We start from the raw sequence: 25,401 nt of genomic DNA, 5'->3' as shown, positions 1-25,401 counted from the left end.
GCACAACTTATGCTGAAGCTAACGCCCCCCTTTACTGTACCTGTTTTGAATGCAAGGTGTGTAACCTGCCCGTTATTTGAGCTCTGCATACCTGTGCAGGTAGTCAATTCAGGTGCAGCGTCTGTTTGGAAGCGCTGCCATTTCCCTCTGCTGTACAAAACTTAAGTATACTTCAGGCTAGCTGCCTCCAGGGGTGTCAGCTTGCATTCAAATTTTAGAATTTAGATTAGTGTTAGCACATAATTTGAATCTGATTTGTATTCAAGGTGTGTATTTAGCCCCAAGGGGCTGGGCATATCTCTGGAGCTTTCACTTCACTTGCAGCCTGTGAGCGCTGCCCATTGCTTGCTGTCTTCTGAACAAATGTGTATACCATTTATGGCTAGCTGCACCAGGTAAGGATTATGATTTTAATTTTAGACTAGCTAGGGTTCACTGTTGGATATGTTTCACTGTTGAATATGTTTCACTGTTACATTAGTTTGAGGTTTTAACCTTTTTTTTTTTTCTTTTTTTTGGACAATTTTCATTGTTTGAACATGCTTCACTTTTTTATATGTTTCACTGCTAGATTAGTGGTTAGTTTCTCTCCTATGGGGCACGTCACCGCCGTTGGAGAGTCTATTAGGGATAATTTGTGCACAACTTATGCTGAAGCTAACGCCCCCCTTTACTGTACCTGTTTTGAATGCAAGGTGTGTAACCTGCCCGTTATTTGAGCTCTGCATACCTGTGCAGGTAGTCAATTCAGGTGCAGCGTCTGTTTGGAAGCGCTGCCATTTCCCTCTGCTGTACAAAACTTAAGTATACTTCAGGCTAGCTGCCTCCAGGGGTGTCAGCTTGCATTCAAATTTTAGAATTTAGATTAGTGTTAGCACATAATTTGCATCTGATTTGTATTCAAGGTGTGTATTTAGCCCCAAGGGGCTGGGCATATCTCTGGAGCTTTCACTTCACTTGCAGCCTGTGAGCGCTGCCCATTGCTTGCTGTCTTCTGAACAAATGTGTATACCATTTATGGCTAGCTGCACCAGGTAAGGATTATGATTTTAATTTTAGACTAGCTAGGGTTCACTGTTGGATATGTTTCACTGTTGAATATGTTTCACTGTTACATTACTTCGAGGTTTTAACCTTTTTTTTTTTTCTTTTTTTTGGACAATTTTCATTGTTTGAACATGCTTCACTTTTTTATATGTTTCACTGCTAGATTAGTGGTTAGTTTCTCTCCTATGGGGCACGTCACCGCCGTTGGAGAGTCTATTAGGGATAATTTGTGCACAACTTATGCTGAAGCTAACGCCCCCCTTTACTGTACCTGTTTTGAATGCAAGGTGTGTAACCTGCCCGTTATTTGAGCTCTGCATACCTGTGCAGGTAGTCAATTCAGGTGCAGCGTCTGTTTGGAAGCGCTGCCATTTCCCTCTGCTGTACAAAACTTAAGTATACTTCAGGCTAGCTGCCTCCAGGGGTGTCAGCTTGCATTCAAATTTTAGAATTTAGATTAGTGTTAGCACATAATTTGCATCTGATTTGTATTCAAGGTGTGTATTTAGCCCCAAGGGGCTGGGCATATCTCTGGAGCTTTCACTTCACTTGCAGCCTGTGAGCGCTGCCCATTGCTTGCTGTCTTCTGAACAAATGTGTATACCATTTATGGCTAGCTGCACCAGGTAAGGATTATGATTTTAATTTTAGACTAGCTAGGGTTCACTGTTGGATATGTTTCACTGTTGAATATGTTTCACTGTTACATTAGTTTGAGGTTTTAACCTTTTTTTTTTTTTTTTCTTTTTTTTGGACAATTTTCATTGTTTGAACATGCTTCACTTTTTTATATGTTTCACTGCTAGATTAGTGGTTAGTTTCTCTCCTATGGGGCACGTCACCGCCGTTGGAGAGTCTATTAGGGATAATTTGTGCACAACTTATGCTGAAGCTAACGCCCCCCTTTACTGTACCTGTTTTGAATGCAAGGTGTGTAACCTGCCCGTTATTTGAGCTCTGCATACCTGTGCAGGTAGTCAATTCAGGTGCAGCGTCTGTTTGGAAGCGCTGCCATTTCCCTCTGCTGTACAAAACTTAAGTATACTTCAGGCTAGCTGCCTCCAGGGGTGTCAGCTTGCATTCAAATTTTAGAATTTAGATTAGTGTTAGCACATAATTTGCATCTGATTTGTATTCAAGGTGTGTATTTAGCCCCAAGGGGCTGGGCATATCTCTGGAGCTTTCACTTCACTTGCAGCCTGTGAGCGCTGCCCATTGCTTGCTGTCTTCTGAACAAATGTGTATACCATTTATGGCTAGCTGCACCAGGTAAGGATTATGATTTTAATTTTAGACTAGCTAGGGTTCACTGTTGGATATGTTTCACTGTTGAATATGTTTCACTGTTACATTAGTTTGAGGTTTTAACCTTTTTTTTTTTTTTTCTTTTTTTTGGACAATTTTCATTGTTTGAACATGCTTCACTTTTTTATATGTTTCACTGCTAGATTAGTGGTTAGTTTCTCTCCTATGGGGCACGTCACCGCCGTTGGAGAGTCTATTAGGGATAATTTGTGCACAACTTATGCTGAAGCTAACGCCCCCCTTTACTGTACCTGTTTTGAATGCAAGGTGGGTAACCTGCCCGTTATTTGAGCTCTGCATACCTGTGCAGGTAGTCAATTCAGGTGCAGCGTCTGTTTGGAAGCGCTGCCATTTCCCTCTGCTGTACAAAACTTAAGTATACTTCAGGCTAGCTGCCTCCAGGGGTGTCAGCTTGCATTCAAATTTTAGAATTTAGATTAGTGTTAGCACATAATTTGCATCTGATTTGTATTCAAGGTGTGTATTTAGCCCCAAGGGGCTGGGCATATCTCTGGAGCTTTCACTTCACTTGCAGCCTGTGAGCGCTGCCCATTGCTTGCTGTCTTCTGAACAAATGTGTATACCATTTATGGCTAGCTGCACCAGGTAAGGATTATGATTTTAATTTTAGACTAGCTAGGGTTCACTGTTGGATATGTTTCACTGTTGAATATGTTTCACTGTTACATTAGTTTGAGGTTTTAACCTTTTTTTTTTTTTCTTTTTTTTGGACAATTTTCATTGTTTGAACATGCTTCACTTTTTTATATGTTTCACTGCTAGATTAGTGGTTAGTTTCTCTCCTATGGGGCACGTCACCGCCGTTGGAGAGTCTATTAGGGATAATTTGTGCACAACTTATGCTGAAGCTAACGCCCCCCTTTACTGTACCTGTTTTGAATGCAAGGTGTGTAACCTGCCCATTATTTGAGCTCTGCATACCTGTGCAGGTAGTCAATTCAGGTGCAGCGTCTGTTTGGAAGCGCTGCCATTTCCCTCTGCTGTACAAAACTTAAGTATACTTCAGGCTAGCTGCCTCCAGGGGTGTCAGCTTGCATTCAAATTTTAGAATTTAGATTAGTGTTAGCACATAATTTGCATCTGATTTGTATTCAAGGTGTGTATTTAGCCCCAAGGGGCTGGGCATATCTCTGGAGCTTTCACTTCACTTGCAGCCTGTGAACGCTGCCCATTGCTTGCTGTCTTCTGAACAAATGTGTATACCATTTATGGCTAGCTGCACCAGGTAAGGATTATGATTTTAATTTTAGACTAGCTAGGGTTCACTGTTGGATATGTTTCACTGTTGAATATGTTTCACTGTTACATTAGTTTGAGGTTTTAACCTTTTTTTTTTTTTTTCTTTTTTTTGGACAATTTTCATTGTTTGAACATGCTTCACTTTTTTATATGTTTCACTGCTAGATTAGTGGTTAGTTTCTCTCCTATGGGGCACGTCACCGCCGTTGGAGAGTCTATTAGGGATAATTTGTGCACAACTTATGCTGAAGCTAACGCCCCCCTTTACTGTACCTGTTTTGAATGCAAGGTGTGTAACCTGCCCGTTATTTGAGCTCTGCATACCTGTGCAGGTAGTCAATTCAGGTGCAGCGTCTGTTTGGAAGCGCTGCCATTTCCCCCTGCTGTACAAAACTTAAGTATACTTCAGGCTAGCTGCCTCCAGGGGTGTCAGCTTGCATTCAAATTTTAGAATTTAGATTAGTGTTAGCACATAATTTGCATCTGATTTGTATTCAAGGTGTGTATTTAGCCCCAAGGGGCTGGGCATATCTCTGGAGCTTTCACTTCACTTGCAGCCTGTGAGCGCTGCCCATTGCTTGCTGTCTTCTGAACAAATGTGTATACCATTTATGGCTAGCTGCACCAGGTAAGGATTATGATTTTAATTTTAGACTAGCTAGGGTTCACTGTTGGATATGTTTCACTGTTGAATATGTTTCACTGTTACATTAGTTTGAGGTTTTAACCTTTTTTCTTTTTTTTTTCTTTTTTTTGGACAATTTTCATTGTTTGAACATGCTTCACTTTTTTATATGTTTCACTGCTAGATTAGTGGTTAGTTTCTCTCCTATGGGGCACGTCACCGCCGTTGGAGAGTCTATTAGGGATAATTTGTGCACAACTTATGCTGAAGCTAACGCCCCCCTTTACTGTACCTGTTTTGAATGCAAGGTGTGTAACCTGCCCGTTATTTGAGCTCTGCATACCTGTGCAGGTAGTCAATTCAGGTGCAGCGTCTGTTTGGAAGCGCTGCCATTTCCCTCTGCTGAATATATACTTCCTCAAACCATGCAAAAAAAATATTGGCGTTTTATTTTTTTATCATCACGTTATTTAGCACATTTGCCTCAGAATCAGTATTTATGCTGCTTGAATTAATATATATGAAATATGCACTTTAATGTATTTAATATAAGATCAGTTGACACTTTTTTAGCACATAAACACACATATTGTGCACAATTATCCTGTGCACTCTTCATTTTTCTTTATGCACATAAAAATGTAATTTAATAATTTATACCTATTAAGGTTTTTTTTTTGAGCGACGATACACCGCACGCCGTCTTAGTGAATACATTTAAGTCTGCTTATGCCAGCCTCCCCTTTGCAACCTCCGTAGAAGCGCATAGCGCGAAACGCCTGTCAGGCTCCTCTCCCTCTGCACCCACCGCACCTGATCCACCTCCACCTTAGTTATGTGTACCTTGCCTCGTTTTGGAAACAGCAATAAAAGTAATGAGAGCAGTGCCGGTGCTTTTCTTCTTCTTCTCATAAGAAGATTACTACACGTTTTACACAGTTGCTAGATACACAGCTATTGATACAGATGAAACTACTTTTGATTTTATTCTACATAACACAACTGTTATTTTCTTTTTTGAATGTACTTAGAAGATTGATGATTGCTTGGCTCTAAAACCTTGATAAGATGGAATACTGTTAGAAGGAAACACTACTTGGAACTGTTCATATTTTGTATATATGCTGTATGATAAGCAAATACAATTTTTTAATATAAATTCATATACTGAGTGCTCTGATTCATTTCAAGGTTTACCGTCAATCTATAATTACTGTTATATAGTGTTGGGCGAACACCTAGATGTTCGGGTTCGCGAACGTTCGCCGAACATCGCCGCGATGTTCGGGTGTTCGCGCCGAACTCTGAACATAATGGAAGTCAATAGGGACCCGAACTTTCGTGCTTTGTAAAGCTTCCTTACATGCTACATACCCCAAATTTGCAGGGTATGTGCACCTTGGGAGTGGGTACAAGAGGGAAAAAATATTTGAAAAAGAGCTTATAGTTTTTGAGAAAATTGATTGTAAAGTTTCAAAGGAAAAACTGTCTTTTAAATGTGGAAAATGTCATGTTTCTTTGCACAGGTAACATGCTTTTTGTCGCCATGCAGTCATAAATGTAATACAGAGAAGAGGTTCCAGGAAAAGGGACCGGTAACGCTAACCCAGCACCAGCAGCAGCACACGGCCTCACTCCAACGTGGCAGATCTTCTGTTAAAGGAAAAAAAACAAAACATTTTTTAAAGTCCAGTACCGCTTCTGAAGGACTCACCAAGAGATGCAGGAGCGCTTCAATGTAGCGCACCATCGCTCGCTGGGTGATGTCCCTCCCTACGTGCTGGAATTCTACGCTGCACATGCTAGCACGCTTTTGCGCAGTGCCGAGGCGCATTCCAGCAGCTAGCTACCAAGCTTCTGTGGATCTGATTGGGCCACCATGTTGGATCTCTGCCAAGTCCTCCAAAATTTTGAGCAATCCACGTTGCTTGTGACTGAGCAGTGACAACTCTACAGTCAGCATTACAATACCACTGCTGTGTTTACTGAAGAAATCAATGTTGAAGATGGAAACCGCTGGCATGATGCAAGTGGGGGAATCTGAAGATGAAAACGATCAGCGTGATGATACCAACATCAGGCAACCTGCCTCAGGAAACGCTGGTCCCAGCTATGACAAAGAACAGGACGAGGAACAGCTGGAGTTGGAGCAGGAATTGGATGCCCCCACTGCCAAGGGACAGAGCGGTGCACTTCCACAATTTAGCGGGAATGGACAGCAGAAGAGGAAGAAAGTGATGCTGGTGACGAATATGGTGCATCACAACAATCACAACGCTCACAAGAACATGAAGACAGAGGAGTCTGGCAGGATTCTCTGGCACACATGGCTCAATTCATGCTAGACTGCATTGAACGCGGCCCGCACATTATTCACTATTCATTATTATTCATTATTCTGGACAACACCAATTACTGGGTTTATACCCAGTTTATACAAACACAATGTTAAAAAACTGATTGAAGAAAGTGTCAGACAGGTCAAAAATGGAACAATTCCAGCAGGCCCTTGAGGATGGAGACTTTAGAGAGGAGATTGACATCCTCCTCCTTCTCTAGCCAGTTGTACGCCGACAGACTGACTTCAGCAAACCCAGGAGGACCAGGAGGGCAGCAAAGAACACAAGCTGCTGCTAGTGCCCAAAAGGGAATGATATTGGCAGTGTCCTTGGAGTGGGAACATTTTCTGACACCCATGCAGCAGCCCACAGAACAGCAATCGGGCAGTTCCACATCCTCCAACACCAATCGCCTGGAGAAGATGGTCAAGGACTACATGTCAGATGGCGTAGCTGTGTTGAACAATCCATCTGCAGACAGACGGTGAGTGTGACAGCACAGAAGGACCATGGCAACTCACTCATAGTACCACAGTTTGATAGTGCTGCCTAAAAAATTATATGGATCCGTGGACCCGGGCAGTACTGGGAAGTGGGAACGCAGATTTTAGTACCTAAACACACGATACAACATGTTTTCCGGGGTCGGACTCTGAGGCACATACAGATGGTCCCGATCATCATCCTCATCATACAACTCTTCTCCTGAGTCTGACCCACCCACCACCTCTGCCACCCCAACATCCCCAGACACAGACCCCTCATCGTCCTCAACATTAACTTGGGATGCTGGCCTGAGCCCGACCTCCTCCTCCACATCAGGCCCCATCATCTCCTCAATGGCAGCCCTCAATAATCGCTCTGGCGCCGGACCAATGGACACAACGTTCTCCTCCGGGGAGGGCTGCTGCTGACTACTGGCTGCTGGGGTGGATGTTATAGCTTGCGTGGGGCGTTGGCTGTTGCTGTTGTTGGGAGTGCTCCTCACAGCGGAGGTCTCTGAGGAACTCATGGTGAGCTCATATAGTGGTTGACGTTGAGTGGAGTATTACTGATCCCAGCAATATACACACTGACTGGCAGAGTACGCAATGCTATATAGTGGTTGACGGTGAGGGAAGTACTACAGATCCCAGCAATATACACAGTGACTGGCAGTACAATGGTATGGGTGGGTGAGCAGAGTACTACAGATCCCAGCAATGCTATATAGTAATGGGGTGACTGAGTGAGCGGCAGTGTACTACTGTTCCCAGCAGACACAGAGTGGCAGTAAACACAATGCTATATAGTGTGGCTGAGCGAGGTACACAGAGTGGCAGTAAACACAATGCTATATAGTGTGGCTGAGCGAGGTACACAGAGTGGCAGTAAACACAATGCTATATAGTGTGGCTGAGCGAGCGGTGTAGTACTGTTCCCAGCAGACACAGAGTGGCAGTAAACACAATGCTATATAGTGTGGCTGAGCGAGGTACACAGAGTGGCAGTAAACAGAATGCTATATAGTGTGGCTGAGCGAGCGGTGTACTACTATTCCCAGCAGACACAGAGTGGCAGTAAACACAATGCTATATAGTGTGGCTGAGCGAGGTACACAGAGTGGCAGTAAACAGAATGCTATATAGTGTTGCTGAGCGAGCGGTGTACTACTATTCCCAGCAGACACAGAGTGGCAGTAAACACAATGCTATATAGTGTGGCTGAGCGAGCAGTGTACTACTGTTCCCAGCAGACACAGAGTGGCAGTAAACACAATGCTATATAGTGTGGCTGAGCGAGGTACACAGAGTGGCAGTAAACACAATGCTATATAATGTGGCTGAGCGAGCGGTGTACTACTATTCCCAGCAGACACAGAGTGGCAGTAAACAGATTGCTATATAGTGTGGCTGAGCGAGGTACACAGAGTGGCAGTAAACACAATGCTATATAGTGTGGCTGAGCGAGCGGTGTACTACTATTCCCAGCAGCGACACAATGACTGGGGGGACCCTGGCTAGCGTGGCTGGAGCGCGAACTACCCTGTCTGCCTACCCAAAGCTAAACCCACAGACAAATGGCGGAGATATGACGTGGTTCAGGTATTTATTTACCCGAACCACGTGACAGTTCGGCCAATCAGAGCGCGTTCGGGTCCGAACCACGTGACCCGTTCGGCCAATCACAGCGCTAGCCGAACGTTCGGGGAACGTTCGGCCATGCGCTCTTAGTTCGGCCATGTGGCCGAACGGTTTGGCCGAACACCATCAGGTGTTCGGCCGAACTCGAACATCACCCGAACAGGGTGATGTTCTGCAGAACCCGAACAGTGGCGAACACTGTTCGCCCAACACTACTGTTATAGAGGGTGCAGACCCCGCTATGTCGGATTTATATGATAGCAACGCTTTAAGGGCTGGTCCTTTACTGAGTTAGCAATCATGAAAAAGGCATGAACCGCTCAGGTTTTTGACACTATCTGTCCCAGGGAGGACGGTAAGGATATGTGCTTCTATTCCTTACATAGGTTTTGATGCGCTGAATGGTGGCATGTTTGTGCTATGCATGTTACAGGGCCAGAGTTAGAACACATACCAGGGGCGTAACTAGAAATCACTGGGCCCCCCTGCGAATATTTGGATGGGGCCCCCCCATAGGTGCCAAATAATCGTAATGGGGCAGTGTTTCACTGTAAATTAATTGTAAAGTGGGCAGCATTTTACCAGACAATCGTAATGTGGGCCAGAAAATCGTAATGTGGGCAGAGTTCACCAGAAAATCGTAATGTGGGCCTTTAGAAAATCATAATGTGGGCAGAGTTCACCAGAAAATCGTAATGTGGGCAGAGTTCACCAGAAAATCGTAATGTGGGCACCAGTCACCAGAAAATCGTAACGTGAGCAGCAGTCACCAGAAAATTGTAACGTGGACAGCATTCACCAGACAATCGTAATGTGGGCAGTGTTTACCAGAATATCGTAATGTGGGACAGAAAATCGTAATGTGGGCAGAGTTCACCAGAAAATCGTAATGTGGGCAGCGTTCACCAGAAAATTGTAACATGGACAGCATTCACCAGACAATCGTAACGTGGGCAGTGTTCACCAGAAAATCGTAATGTGGGCCAGAAAATCGTAATGTGGGCAGCGTTCACCAGAAAATCGTAACGTGGACAGCATTCACCAGACAATCGTAACGTGGGCAGTGTTCACCAGAAAATCGTAATGTGGGCCAGAAAATCGTAATGTGGGCAGAGTTCACCAGAAAATCGCAATGTGGGCAGCAGTCACCAGAAAATCGCAATGTGGGCAGCAGTCACCAGAATATCGTAATGTGGGCAGTAGTCACCAGAAAATCCTAATGTGGGCAGCAGTCAGTCACCAGCATATCGTAATGTGGGCAGCAGTCACCAGAAAATCCTTATGTGGGCAGCAGTCACCAGAAAATCGCAATGTGGGCAGCAGTCACCAGAAAATCGCAATGTGGGCAGCAGTCACCAGAAAATCGTAATGTGGGCAGCATACACCAGAAAATCGTAATGTGGGCAGCATACACCAGAAAATCGTAATGTGGGCAGCAGACACCAGAAAATCGCAATGTGGGCAGCAGACACCTGAAAATCGTAATGTGGGCAGCAGACACCAGAAAATCGCAATGTGGGCAGCAGACACCTGAAAATCGTAATGTGGGCAGCAGACACCTGAAAATCGTAATGTGGGTAGCAGACACCTGAAAATAGTAATGTGGGCAGCAGACACCAGAAAATCGCAATGTGGGCAGCAGTCACCAGAAAATCGTAATGTGGGCAGCATACACCAGAAAATCGTAATGTGGGCAGCATACACCAGAAAATCGTAATGTGGGCAGCAGACACCAGAAAATCGCAATGTGGGCAGCAGTGACCAGAAAATCGTAATGTGGGCAGCAGACACCTGAAAATCGCAATGTGGGCAGCAGTGACCAGAAAATCGCAATGTGGGCAGCAGTGACCAGAAAATCGTAATGTGGGCAGCAGACACCAGAAAATCGCAATGTGGGCAGCAGTGACCAGAAAATCGTAATGTGGGCAGCAGACACCTGAAAATCACAATGTAGGCAGCAGACACAAGAAAAAAAAAATGCACCTGTGAAAAAAGACCAATTCACTTACCTGACAGAAATCTTCTCCTCTCCCGGCATCTGGCTCGCAGCTCCCCGAGTCCTCCTGCAGCACATCACCCGCGCTGACAGGCAGAGTGCAGGGCTACGGCAGGATGGCTGCCGAAGCCCTGTACTAGAGACACAAATAGTCTCCAGTGTAGGGCTTCTTCGGCGGCCATCTTGCCGTAGCCCTGCTCTGCCTGCCGGAGACTATGCAGGCTGCTGGAGCAGAGCAGCGGGGAATGAACTGGCGCAGCGTCTATTAGACGCTGCGGCCAGTTGAGCACCTTGCTGGGGGGGTCCAGAGCAGCGCTCCCCCCACGCACAGTGAGCGGGCCCCAGAGCAGCCCCGGGCCCCCCTGCGGCTGAGGGGGTCGCATCCCCGGTAGGTACGCCGGTGACACATACGACACTGGGCTACCTCTACGCGGTGTATGTGACTATGCAAGAGACTTTATTCTTGTAACGAAGATCCCGGCTTTTAACTTTGCTGTAGGGACAGCATGAATTGCATGATTTGTATGAATGGATTCTCATGACGTTCAGCATGAGTGTGCGGTAATTCATTTTGAATTTGCTGTTTTGCTTGCCACGCCCCTTCCAGCACCTCCCCATTAAATCTGCAAGTGTTTAAATGCCCTAGCTTGAGGTGAGGAGCCTGGATTTTGTGTTTTTTTTTTTTTTTTTCAATTGTCGTGTTATCTGACTGATTACTTGGTGCCTTGTATCTGTTGATTTAAAAAATTTTTTTATAAAATTCCAACAAAACATGTTGTAAAAAAAACCCTCAGAAGTTTAATGAAACACAGAAGTTTAATGCTTAAAGGAGTTCTGTGGACTGCTAAAATAAACAAATAACGCCACTTACCTGGGGCTTCTATCAGCCCCCTGCATCTGTAATGTCCCGCGCCATCCTCCTCTGATGCTCCGTTCCCTGCCGCTGATCCCGGTCTAATATTCGTCTAACAAGACGAATAACGCTTGCTCCCACGCGCATCATCGGGAGCTTACTGCGCAGGCGGAGCAGAAGAAAACTTCGTACTACGCCTGCGCAGTAAGCCCCTGATGACGTGCGCGAGAGCGTGCATTATTCGTCTTGTTAGACGAATATTAGACCGGGACCGGCGGCAGGGAATGGAGAATAGGAGTAGGACAGCGCGGGACATTACAGCTGCAGGGGGGGGGGCGATATCAGCCCCAGGTAAGTGGCGGTTTTTGTTTATTTTAGCAGTCCACAGAACTCCTTTAATCGTTAGTGTCCAAGCACAGTCTGTTTAATAAGATTCACTGGAACCCTGTGTCAGCTCTTCCATTGCATAGATCTGCCCCTTGCAGAAAATGGCTCTGGCCTTTTCTACAGTGGCTTGCAAAAGTGTTCAGCCCCCTTGAAGTTTTTCACATTACTGCCACAAACATGAATCAATTTTATTGGAATTCCACGTGAAAGACCAATACAAAGTGGTGTACACGTGGGAAGTGGAACGAAAATCGTACAAGATTCCAAACATTTTTTACAAATCAATAACTGCAAAGTGGGGTGTGCGTAATTATTCAGCCCCCTGCAGGGGTGCCTCTAGCCATTTTGTCACTCCAGGCGAGAAATCCTGTGCCCCCCCCCCCCCCCCGTGATTGCCCCCCAGCCCCATTCCCCCCACCCCCGAAACCCCTAAAAATAATCATAATGCAGCAGCGTTTCACCAGAAAATCAGAAAATACACTTATTGCGGCATGGGTTCACCAGAAAATCGTTGTAATGCAGCAGAGCGTTTCACCATAAAATATACTTATTGCGGCATGCACTCACACACACCACACACAGTACACACACACACACACACTATACACACACACCACACACACTATACACACACACCACACACACTATACACACACACACACACACTATACACACGCGCACACACATTATACACACGCGCACACACTATACACATGCGCACACTACATACACACTATACAAACGCATACACTAAAAAAACATACACACACTTTACATACACACACACACACACACTATTTATTATTTATTGTATTTATAAAGCGCCAACATATTACGCAGCACTATACACACGTACACACACAGTACACACTATATATACACTATACACACGCACAGTACACACACACTATACACACGCACACTGCACACTACACTATACACACACACACACACACACACACACACACACACACACACACACACACACACACACACACACACACACCTACCTATGTCCTCCCCTTCACCACCATCTCTACTAATCCCTGCTTTCGCTACCTTATAGTGTGTCTGAGCCCTTATGCAGAGAAATAATGAGGAGAGAAAAGCTGAAAGAGAGGGAAGAAGATGTTTGCCTCACCAGGATTGCACTTTTATTTAGCTTTCCTGTATGACAAGAAGACACAGACATCCAGCACTAGGGAAAGAGAGAAACAAAGGTGAATGAAGGAGGCTGGTGCACACCAAGAGTGCTTCTGAGCGCTTTTCAAAGTGACAGCGATTTGAAAAGCGCTGGGCTATTGTTACCCTATGACGGTGTTCCCACAGCAGCGTTGGGATTTTTTCTAATTTTTTGGAGCGATTCTTTCAAAAATCGCTTCACAAAGTCGCATTCGCAAACTGCTAGCGATTGCTATTGCTATTTTGTCGTGCAGTAGCCCAGAGAGAGGCGGAGTGGAGAAACTTAGAATAGCCTGAGATGGAGCAGAGAGCTTATCTGTATTACAGTCCTACATTACACAGAGACTACTTACCTGTAATAGGATTCCTGTCTCTCACACAAGTCAGAAAGCAGCCCTCCTGGAGTGTAGGGACTGTCAACATTTTTCCACTTGTTTAACACCTTATCTGCAAATGCAGTCATTTTAACAATGGTGAGAGACCAGACAGATGTTTTCCCACAGACCCTCCAGGCAAGCTCTGCATTATGTTGTGTATATTTACCAGCTTGCCTGCCCTCTAATTGCACTTTTATCTGCTAGCTTAGTGTTGACATTGCCTTACAACAACAAACCTGAATACACCAGGCACTGGACCAGCCCTAAATCACTGAATGAAAGGCGACCTGGGGGGCAGTCCATGCCTGGCTGCTACACTAAGTCTCTCTAAATCCACGGAGTTACCAGTAGCAGAGAGAGAGAGAGAGAGGAACTGACTTAATCAGTCAGGACTCAGAAGCTGATGCTGTACTCCAATGGATCCCTGACTGAGTGAGCTGGAACTGAGTGAGCTGGGACCAGTGCCTTCTCTCACTGACTCATTCATTACTGTGGTTCTTTGAATCATTGAGCTGAAGGAACTGAATTAATCAGCTATGAGTGGAGTCAGGCGCTGCTTTTAGCTGCTGTTGTAATCTGACCCCTGAGTGAGCTGAGAGGCATTTCTTATCTCACTACTCAGTGCAACAGCGCTCTTCCCTCCTCCTGTCGCCCTAGGCAAAAATTTATAGCTGCCTAATGGCTGAGACGGCTGTGGCCCCCTGAGTCTATACTTTGTAGAACCACCTTTTGCTGCAATTACAGCTGACAGTCTTTTAAGGTATGTCTCTACCAGCTTTGCACATCTAGAGACTGAAATCCTTGCCCATTATTCTTTGCAAAACGGCTCCAGCTCAGTCAGATAAGATGGACAGAATTTGAAAACAGCAGTTTTCAGATCTTGCCAAGGATTCTCGATTGGATTTAGATCTGGACTTTGACTGGGCCATTCTAACACATGGATATGCTTTGTTTTAAACCATTCCATTGTTGCCCTGGCTTTATGTTTAGCGTCGTTGTCCTGCTGGAAGGTGAACCTCCGCCCCAGTCTCAAGTCTTTTGCAGACTCCAAGAGGTTTTCTTCCAAGATTGCCCTGTATTTAGCTCTAACCATCTTCCCATCAACTTTGACCAGCTTCCCTGTCCCTGCTGAAGAGAAGCAACCCCAGAGCATGATGCTGCCACCACCATATTTGACAGTGGGGATGGTGTGTTGTGAGTGATGTGCAGTGTTATTTTTCTGCCACACATAGCGTTTTGCATTTTGGTCAAAAAGTTCCATTTTGGTCTCATCCGACCAGAGCACCTTCTTCCGCATGTTTGTTGTGTCCCACACATGGCTTGCGGCAAACTGCATACGGGACTTCTTATGCATTTCTATTAACAATGGCTTTCTTGTTGCCACTCTTTCATAAAGGCCAACTTTGTGCAGTGCATGACTAATAGTTGTCCTATGGACAGATTCCCCCACCTGACCATGGGCCTCTTGACTGCATTTCTGATCAGCGCTCTCCTTGTTCGGCCTGTGAGTTTAGGTGGACAGCATTGTCTTGGTAGGTTTACAGTTGTGCCATACTCTTTCCATTTCTGAATGATCGCTTGAACAGTGCTCCATGGGATGGGATGTTCAAGGCTTTGGAAATCTTTTTGTAGCCTAAGCCTGCTTTAAATTTCTCAATAACTTTATCCCTGACCTGTCTGGTGTGTTATTTGAACTTAATGGTGTTGTAGTTCCCAATATTCTCTTGGACAACCTCTGAGGCCGTCACAGAGCTGCTGTATTTGTACTGACATTAGATTACACACAGGTGCACTCTATTTAGTCATTAGCACTGGCAATGTCTATGGGCAACTGACTGCACTCAGACCAAAGGGGGCTGAACAATTACGCACACCTCACTTTGCAGTTATTGATTTGTAAAAAATGTTTGGAATCATGTATGACTTTAGTTCCACTTCTCACGTGTACACCACTTTGTATTGGTCTTTCACATGGAATTCCAATAAAATTGATTCATGTTTGTGGCAGTTATGTGACAAAATGTGAAAAACTTCAAGGGGGCCGAATACTTTTGCAAGCCACTGTATATCAGATAAAGAAAAGGTAGAGGCTTTTTCTGCAAGGTGGCAGGGGCTACACGCTGGAACCCAGCAGATATGGGGCTCCGGTGAATCTTGTTATATAGACAGTATACTGGGGCATTCACATCGACAATGATAGGCAAGGATGGCTGACAGGGTTAAGTGTCAGCTTCCTGGCCAGGAGCTTTTTGTTCCCAAAAGCCGATGCCATCTTAATATAGCTTTAGAGGACAACTTAGGTGAATATGGAACCTGCCATGCCATGTTCGTCAGAGGGGCTCACAATCTAGTCCCTACCATAGTCATATGTCTATGCATGTTTGTATCGTGTAGTGCATGTATTATAGTCTAGGGCCAGTTTTAGGGGAAGCCAATTAACTTATCTGTATGTTTTTGGGATGTGGGAGGAAACCGGAGTGCCCAGAGGAAACCCATGCAGACACGGGGAGAACATAAAAACTCCTTGCAGATGTTGACCTGGCTGGGATTCGAACCGGAGAGCGCTAACTACTACGCCACTGTGCTTCCCCTGTCTTATTGCTGTATGTCACCCCTAAATATTGTCTGTAACCAGGGCCGGATTTAAGCCAAGGCTATATAGGTCATGGCCTAGGGCACCACAGGATCAAGGGCGGGTGGGCAGCAAGCTATATTAGGGGGGCGAAAGGTCTGACATCTTATACTAGAGGAAAAGAGGGAGGGTTATCTGGCTACCTATATTGGAGGTGGGGGAGAGGGGGTCATCTGGCTACCTATGCTGAAGAGAGGCGGCTGCTGGCAGTGGCCTTGGGTGGTAAAGAGTACAAATCCGGCCCTATCTGTAACCTTAAAGAGGAACTGTCGGTAAAATCTTAAAATTTAAAACACATACAAATAAGAAGTACATTTCCTCCGGCGTAAAATTAGCCATACATTATTTTCTCCCATGTTGCTGTCACTTACAGTAGGTAGTAGAAATCTGACATTACTGACAGGTTTTGGGTTAGTAAATCTCTTCATGGGGGATTCTCAGCCTGGCCTTTAGTCTTTATTCCCTGAAAAAGATTTATAGGCTGATGCTGGCCAGCCTTCCCTGCTCACTGTATACTTTTTTGGCAATTGGATGGAGCAACTGCCATTCACTAAGTGCTTTTAAAAATAAAGAAAACCCTGAGAAACCCCCATTAGAAGATGGGCTAATCCAAAATCTGTTGGTGATGTCATATTTCAACTACTTATTGTAAGTGACAGCAACATTGGAGAAAAGTAATTTATGTCTCATTTTACTCTGGAAGAAACATACTTCTTATTTTTATATTTTTTTAACATGCATTTTAAGATTTGTCAGTTTTTGACAGTCAGCATCCGTTTTTGTGTGTTTTTATGGCTGTGTTCAAACATAAAAGGTGTACATTTCCAGTTGAGAGTAGGTTCACATTTGTATTAAAAATGTATCCGTGGCTCTGTTTTTTGGCTACCACCACTGGATACCAATGTTAAAAATAGCAGCCGTATTTACTCAAAAAAAAAAAAAAAGGCTCTGTCTTTGTTGCGGGGGATCCATTTTAAAACCTGAATGGACGGTCCAGGTTTGCAGGATTTTCACAGACCCCGGATACACGGAGGGGTAGTGCAAATCAATGCAAAAACGGATCCCCCTCTACACAGGCATATTTGGACACAGAAATGGATTTGTTTTCTGTGTCCCAGCCTTGTCTGTGGGTGGGGAGGGGGCTGCCATGCTGGAGGGGGTATCCGGCAGGAAGAAGGGCAGCAGGGGCAGTGGCAAGGAGTAGGGTCGCCCCCCCCCGTGGGTCCCCACTTCCGCGCTCCCCCTCCAGCTAGTTTCATTAATTAAATAATTTAAAATAAGTGTATAAAGGCAAGCGGCGAGCAGGCAACTTACTTCCTTGCGTTCCACGGCCTGCCGTCATTTCCTGCAATGCCGTCCAATAAAGTACAGAGGACGGCACTGCAGGAAGTGACGGTGAGTGGTGGAATGCAAGGAAGTAAGTTCCCCACTCGCCGCTTGCTTTTATACATTTAATACATGAATTTTAAATGATTTATTAATGAAACCAGCTGGAGGGGAAGGGGGGACCCAGGTGAGGGAGGCCGACCCCCCCTCCCCAGTGCTGCCCCCCCCCCTTCCTGCCTGCTACCCCCTCCAGCATGGCGGCCCCTCTACCCAGGGCTGGGGATACGTTTCTACGTACTGGAAACGTAGGCTGCAAAAAGCCATTTTCTCTCAAAACGATGAGAATTTTTTTTTTCTTTACAAAAATTGAGCCATTTGAAATGGATCCGATCTGCAACAGACAAGTGTGGACCTAGCCTAAAGGTGGCCACTAATGATCCAATTTCTAGTGAAAAATCGTTCGAGCAATCAGATAATTCTGATCGAAGAAAAATCACTACACCACCAACTTTGCTTCCTATCTATCACAACCAACAAGAAAATCCTTTAGTCAGATAAAACTTATAAATCTGCACTGCACTCAGTCCTTAAAATTTGTTTCATATTTCATGATTTTCTAGGCACTAGGAATATGCTAATCAACCTATGTTATCAATGAGCGGTTCTAAAACAAATCACATGCACAGCTTCTTTGGATTACTCAGCACAAAGACTTTGCCAAACACAGTATTTTGAACTTTTCATACATTTTTCATCATTCTCTTTTTTCTTTCTATCTAATTAATCAGCTCAACTGCTAGATGTATTTATTTTCGCAGTTTTCATGTATATTTTTTGTGTATAGTTTTATACTAAAACTTAATTTAATTGTTGCAGTTTTTGCCCTTGTTACCTGATTATTCTGATCCATGCTAAAACTCTCTGTCTTCAATAGAAACACATTACCGCATTGTTTGTTTATCTTTATACATTTTTATTTGCTAGTTAGGTAAATAACAGTTGTCCTCCTTTTAGGAATAGCTAGTCCGAGGTCTCTCCACCTCGTTTAAATCTGGAGAGTGGTGGCAGCAAATTACCAGATTTTCAGTGCAAAATAGATATCTTTTTTTGTACTAAGTGTACATACAATCCAGATTGTATCATGTATGAGTACACCATCTTATCCTAAACATTAGTTTGCTCACAGCCTTCAGAAGCCTCTAGTGGATGAGACTTGTATGGCAACTGCGGCCTAGGAAGATAGGATTGGCAGGTGTTTGTCACACAACCCCCTCCTTCTTTCATGTAAGTTGTAATTGATTTGCAGTTTTGGCCTATTGGAAACAAATTACAGATTTCCTGCTTGATGAAATTAGTTGTCCTGACACCCTCCACACTAATAAAGTGTGACTTCTCCATACAAACAGGCTCCATTTCAGGAGATTGCAAGTTGAGTCATGTGTTAAACATAGTGAAACGTGGATAAATTATTTACTTTCAGACAACTCTGGATTTGGACATATAGGATAAACCATATTTTTTGTTTTTTTTCAATGTGCTTTTAAAGGAATACTGTACGGGGTCGGGAGAAAATGAGGTGAACTTACCTGAGGCTTCTAATGGTCCCCTGCAGACATCCTGTGCCCACGCAGCCACTCACCGATGCTCCGGCCCCGCCTCCGGTTCACTTCTGGAATTTCAATCTTTAAAGTCTGAAATACCACTGCGTCTGCGTTGCCATGTCCTCGCTCCCGCTGATGTCACTAGGAGCGAACTGCGCAGGCCCAGTATGGTCTGTACCTGCACAGTACACTCCTGGTGACATCAGCGGGAGCAAGGACACGGCAACGCAGGTGCAGTGGTATTTCAGACTTTAAAGTCTGAAATTGCAAAAGTGAACCGGAGGCGGGACTGTAGCATCGGTAAGTGGCTGCCCGGGCACAGGACGTCTGCGGGGGACCATTCGAAGTCCCGTGTAAGTTCAACTAATTTCCCCCGACCCCCCTACAGTATTCCTTTAATGTTTTTTAAACTACTTACATCAGCTTATACAATACATTAACGTGCAACAACAAAAATATGTAATCACAGATAGTACAGTGTATTTTGTACATAGAGACAACTTTGTACGTATGAAACATAACTCAAGTGGTTTTTAAGTAGGGGGCTGTCTGTATTTTTGTTCCCCAAAGCTCCCATACTATCTTAAAATACTATGGCCACTAAGATCATGATCGCGATAAGGCAAATAAAAACTTATTGCCACACATAGGTCTGTATTTTAAGTGCTGATTCAGTTAAAGATGTAACCAAGGATTGAACGTCATCCCAATCAGTAGCTGATACCCCCTTTCGGCTGTCACTTCTCAGCTGGAGCGCCATTTAGGTGATCACTGCAGTCATAACCATGGAGGAGAGTAATGTATAGTATGTATAGCTGCGTGCTTGTTTCTTGTGTGCTTCAGACACTACTGCAGCCTAATAGATTAGCAGGGCTGCCAGGCAACTGGTATTGCTTAAAAGGAAATAAATATGGCAGCCTCCATATACTTCTCACTACAGTTGTCCTTTTAAGGGAACTCTCAATCTACTCCCTACCATATTGATAGTATAGTGTCTTTATCATAATGCAAGGTATATTTTCAGGGGCAGTCAGTTAACTTACCAGTGTTTTATGAATGTGGGAGGGAGTCAGGATTCCCAGAGGAAGCTTTCACAAACATGGGGAGAAACTCCATGCAGATAGTGTCCTGGTCCACTACGCCACCATGCCCAGTGCTTGGATTCTTTTGTTACTTTGATGGACATCCAAGGTTGTAATTATTACACAGAGGGAGGTGTGTTCTTTAATTGCTGTGAGTCAATAGGGCACGTTTTATACAGCCCAAAATTTGTATTTGCTTTAGCTACCGCTGCTTCGCATTCTAAAAAGTTACTTCATTTGTTATCATTTTTTAATTCATACGTTGCTATAGATTGTCCATGGGGCCCCCCCAAAACCAAGTTACATTTGAGCCTAAATTCATTATTCATGCATTTTTGCATTTTTCGCATTTACTGATTTTTTTATTTACTGATTTATTTATTGATTTAATTATTGATTCACTTTCTTATTTAATGTATTAATCATTTATTAATCATCTACCTAGTCTCCTCTTTTGCCAAAGGCTTTTCTCCACAAGCTCCTACATTTTTGTCCTAGGTGAGTCCAGTACATCTCTCAGGACAATGTCTCCTAGGAGACGTTGTGATCCCTGAGCGCTTCCGCCCGGCTGGAGCGTCACTTCCGCCCGGCGGCGCGCCATATCTAGTTGACGTAACGATCTCCGTCACACTCCCCCTCCCCAGGGGGAGGTCGCTTGCCCGTCTACTTAGCAACGGCGGGTAGCCACAAAACAAGCGGGCGCACTCGGCTTTCAGTCCCGTCTAGACCCTACAACCCGCTGCTCATCAATGTCCGGGTAAGACTTGTTTCCACAGGTCCCTAGGACTACTTACTTCTTTTTACAATTTGATGTCCATGATAGCCCCACCAGGCTTTTGTTTACACACAGTTGGGGAGGTCCGCTCACTGCCCCACCCCCATGTTCACCTCAAGTTCACCTGGAAGTTCTTCTCAGCCATAAAGTATAAAGCTGAGCTTCGTGTGCGTGCAGGGGACGTCAACTGGACACGTGGACACGCCGAAGCGCGTTTTGATGTTTCCTCACCATTTCATCTGGACCCCACTGCAGGCTGGCCACTGCAGTTTCAAGGTCACTCCTTTGATGGGATGTTTACTTCAGGGCTTTATGCCACATTCAATGCCTGTTTTTTCCATGTATCTGGTGAGTGCAATATAATGTTTGTGCTATTTTTATCATTAAAAGTTAACACACTACGGTGTGCTCCTCCCATTTTCTCTTTCTTTGCCATTTATTTTACAAGGTGTTCTACTGATGACACCTTCAAGGTGCATGACTTGGCATTTATCAACATTAACCACTTTACCACCAGCGGTGCGTATATCTACGCTGCTTTTAACACCCTTTCCCCATCAGGAGAGTAGATATACGCACCCCCCGCCGCTGTCCACGCTCTCGCTCGTGCGCGTGCTCCCGCACTCGTGCACTCCGCCAGCCGCTCGCCCGGTGTCACGGACGGTTGCGTGGCCGCAGACGGCGTCCGTGAATCGCCCGTGAAACAATGCGATTGCAAATTATTTTCTGCACCAATTGCGATTAAGATAGAATCGGAATTGGCTGTCTGTGGCTATCTGCAGTCAATCTGGGCTCTCTCTTTCTCTCAGCAGAGAAATAGCAGTAAAGGTGGCCATACACTGGTCGATTTGCCATCAGATTCGACCAAAAGATAGATCCCTCTCTGATCGAATCTGATCAGAAAGGGATCGTATGGCCACCTTACTGCAAACAGATTGTGAATCGATTTCAGCCTGAAACCGATCACAATCTGTGGAGCTGCCGCTCCCCCCTCATACATTACCTGTTCCGGCCGGGGCGAGTCTCCTGGTCCACCGATGTCTTCTTCTCCGCCTGGTCCCGGCATCTTCTCCGCATCGGCTCCCGGATGGCATCTTCTCTCCATCACCTTCCGCATCCGGCATCCGCGTATAACTTTCTGTCACTCCAGTGACAGCGGAAGTTCAAATAGAGCGCCCTCTATTTGTACTTCCGCTGTCACTGCAGTGACACAGGAAGTTATGCCGGATGCTGTGATGCGGAGAAGATGGGAGCCGGGAGGTGACAGCGGTGACAGTAATGTATACCCGCTGTATTGCGTCGGTTGTCGGTCATTCGAACGCCCTTATCGACGCACTCCCGACCCGCCGGCGATCGAGCAAAATCTTCCGCAAGGATGGATCGACGGGAGTCGACAGGAACGATGGATTTCGGACGGAAATCCATCGTTCTGTCAGCGGTGTGTGCGGTGATTTCACGGCCGTTTTGATCACTGTGATCGAAACGCCGTATTTCGGCTGGAAAATCGTTAGGTGTATGGGCCCCTTAACAGGTGCAGGATGTCTTTTGATTTGCTAATAGGAACAACTCTTGTGTCCAAGAGACTAGTGTTTACTTTTAATTACCTCAGGACAATGGGTCTGCACTATGGCAGAACTTCAGATAGGTGTCAAGTGCTCCACCATTTGGTGAAGCAGCAAAGGACACTTCCCTCACAGCAGGATAGCGTCATGTGCACAGCCCAAAGTGAAAATATAGCCAGTAATTTTTTGGTAAGATTGCAGCAGGATGCCACTGACTATCTCTACTAAAATAACACATTTAGGCGCAGTTGAAATTGCGCACGTTTTAAGAGAACGTGGGAGTTTGTAGCCTATCCCTAAGCAGAGTTAATAATTTTGGTGCAACCATGTGGGCTAGACTCAGGATTCTTGGTCTCTGTATGATTCTCCGAATCCACTGTGTATTAATCTGTTATCAGCGCAACTGTGGCATTTATCGGTTTTGAGTTACAGCGTTGTATAAGTTTAAACCTAAATCTCTCTCCAAGGACTTGAACTGTGATTGGTTTGTAATTCAGAGGGGGCAGGCATTGCCACACCCCGAACCAGCTTCATCAAAAGCACATTGCCAGCAGGCGGACCTTAGTCCTCCCCTGTGTACCATCACCTTATCAAGCCAGTCAGAGGACCATGTGGCTGGCGGCCATTTTCCTGAACTGAAACAAAGGACATTTTCCATGTGCTCAGATTTTCCCAGAAGGACATATTTCCACAAGCTCTAAGTATTTTCTCCCTTTTATTTTCATACTGGCCATTAATGTTTCTATAATTGTTAATTTTAACGATTTTCTGTATATATTAATTATTCATATTGCATATTTAATAAACAACGCTAAACGTCTTTTATTTGTTCCGCTACCCTGCTATTCAGCCGCACAAACTGAACCCTGACTTCTGAAGAGTCGCTACTATTGTTGCTAGCTAGACAGAATAGAGTGTGTTTAATCGTTTTTATTTTCAGGTCTAGACTCAGCCAGTCAGTGGGCTCCTCTGTCCCATGGTAACAGAGGTGGTGGCAGTTATACCCTAAAGTAGTGTGTAATTTGTAATTACCGTAACTCACAGGCTTCCTTCTAGTCGGTCTGCTACCAAAATTCCAGCGGTTTCTGCGCACCCATTGCGAGCACAGCTTGCATGCTCTGTGTGCTGAAACAGATTGGAAGGCATTTTGCTGTCCGGCCACTAGGGGCCCTGTGACACCTGGAGATAAATGAACAGGAAAAACCGTTCCCGTTCGTTGATCTCACCCCCCAGCAATGATCGGCTGCTTCTATGAGCAGCGCGATCATTGTGAAAAAAAAAAAAGTTTCCCATCCTCATTGTACTTCCTGTAAGCGTACTTCCTACGCTTACAGGTCGCATGCACAAAAAGTTACTGTGGCCATCTTGTGGCCAAATAGTAAAACTACACCCAAATGTATTTTTCATATACAAATACATAGTTTTACATTATAAATTAACTCATTACGTCCCACACTCCCCAAATTTAAAAAAAAAAATGACAATAAAAAAAAATACATAAATAGTTACCTTAGGGACTGAACTCTTTAAATATTTATTTCAAGAGGGTATAACACTGTTACTTTATAAACTATGGGCTTGTAATTAGGGATGGACGCAAAACTGAAAAAAAGCGCCTTTATTTCCAAATAAAATATTGGCGCCAAACGTGATAGGGACATAATTTAAACGGTGTAATAGCCGGGACAAATGGGCAGATAAATTTCATGGGTTTAATTACAGTAGCATGCATTATTTAAAAACTATAATTGCCGAAAACTGAAAAATAATGATTTTTCTACCAAATTTGTTTCCTATTTTCCCATTAAAACACATTTAGAATAAAATAATTCTTGGCATAATGTCCCACCTAAAGAAAGCCTAATTGATGGCAAAAAAAACAAGATATAGTTAATTTCATTGCGATAAGTAATAATAAAGTTATAGACGAATGAATGGAAGGAGCGCTGAAAGGTGAAAATTGCTCTGGTGCTCAAGGGGTAAAACCCCCTCAGTGGTAAAGTGGTTAAACTTCATCTGTCATATGGCCATGTTGTCAAGATCCTTTTGTAATCTGTCACTTTCCTGTGAAGTGTATAAAATTCTGCATACTTTTGAATCATCTGCGAAAATGGCAATATTACTCTGTATTCTGTCTAATAAATACAACACCTAATCCTTTCCTAAGATCTAAACTTTTATTCACCATTCAAATCTAAGCATGTTTGTGCAGCAGGACCGGTCTTTAGAAAACCCATGCTGTTGAACTGAATTAAGATTATTCTGTACTCCATAATTTTATATAGCATCCCATAGGATACCTCCAAACAATTTACACACAACAGATGTTACTATAGTTTCCTGGTTCTGATTTTTTTTTCCTTCATTAAATAAGGGTAAAACATCAGCTATACACCAGTCACAGGGAACTGACCCATGAAAAGAAGATTTAAAATAATGTTTGGCTTGTCTTGGCATAGGGATCAGACAGAAAGAAAAGTAATTTACTTTATATTTGTAAAAGGGGACTGGTATGTTTTTGTTATGTTTCTTTAGTCTGAATTATGTTAAATTCTTTCTTACAGGTCATCAAGAGATAAAGAGAGATCTTCAAAGGACAGGGATCGGTCTAGAGACAGTGATCGAAGGCACAAAAAACGTAGCTATGAAACTGCAAATGGCAAAACAGGAAGTCGAAGTTCTGGAGAACGTGAATCTGGAGAGATATGATAATCACGACTCCATGTTTCTTATGCTGCAAATTGTCATGTATTTCACAGCCAGAAGGAACAAAAAACATGAACATCTTGTATTTCTAGAACAGGTATAATGGTCAGACCTAACGTAGGTATATATTGGTTTCCTCAAGTTTCTGTATTTTAGTTACTTTATTAAGAAAATCCTATTACTGCAAATTTCTCATTGTAATCTGTTCTGAAAATTTTAAATT

General features: G+C 44.2%; 1 protein-coding gene across 1 annotated transcript in view; it reads left to right on the top strand.

Moving 5' to 3' along the window:
* Positions 1 to 25,181, top strand: part of LOC137522612 (putative RNA-binding protein Luc7-like 2) — a 556,548-nt gene extending 531,367 nt beyond the window's left edge. Inside the window, exon 13 of the mRNA XM_068242690.1 lies at positions 25,046 to 25,181. Within this exon, the coding sequence (XP_068098791.1) occupies positions 25,046 to 25,181 (136 nt within the window). The remainder of the gene's footprint in view (positions 1 to 25,045) is intronic.
* The last annotated feature ends 220 nt before the right edge of the window (positions 25,182 to 25,401 follow it).

Source organism: Hyperolius riggenbachi, chromosome 6, assembly GCF_040937935.1.
Source record: "Hyperolius riggenbachi isolate aHypRig1 chromosome 6, aHypRig1.pri, whole genome shotgun sequence".
Lineage (NCBI taxonomy): Eukaryota > Metazoa > Chordata > Amphibia > Anura > Hyperoliidae > Hyperolius > Hyperolius riggenbachi.
The sequence above is the reverse complement of the archived record's forward strand: the minus strand, read 5'-3'. Positions and strand labels throughout refer to the sequence as shown.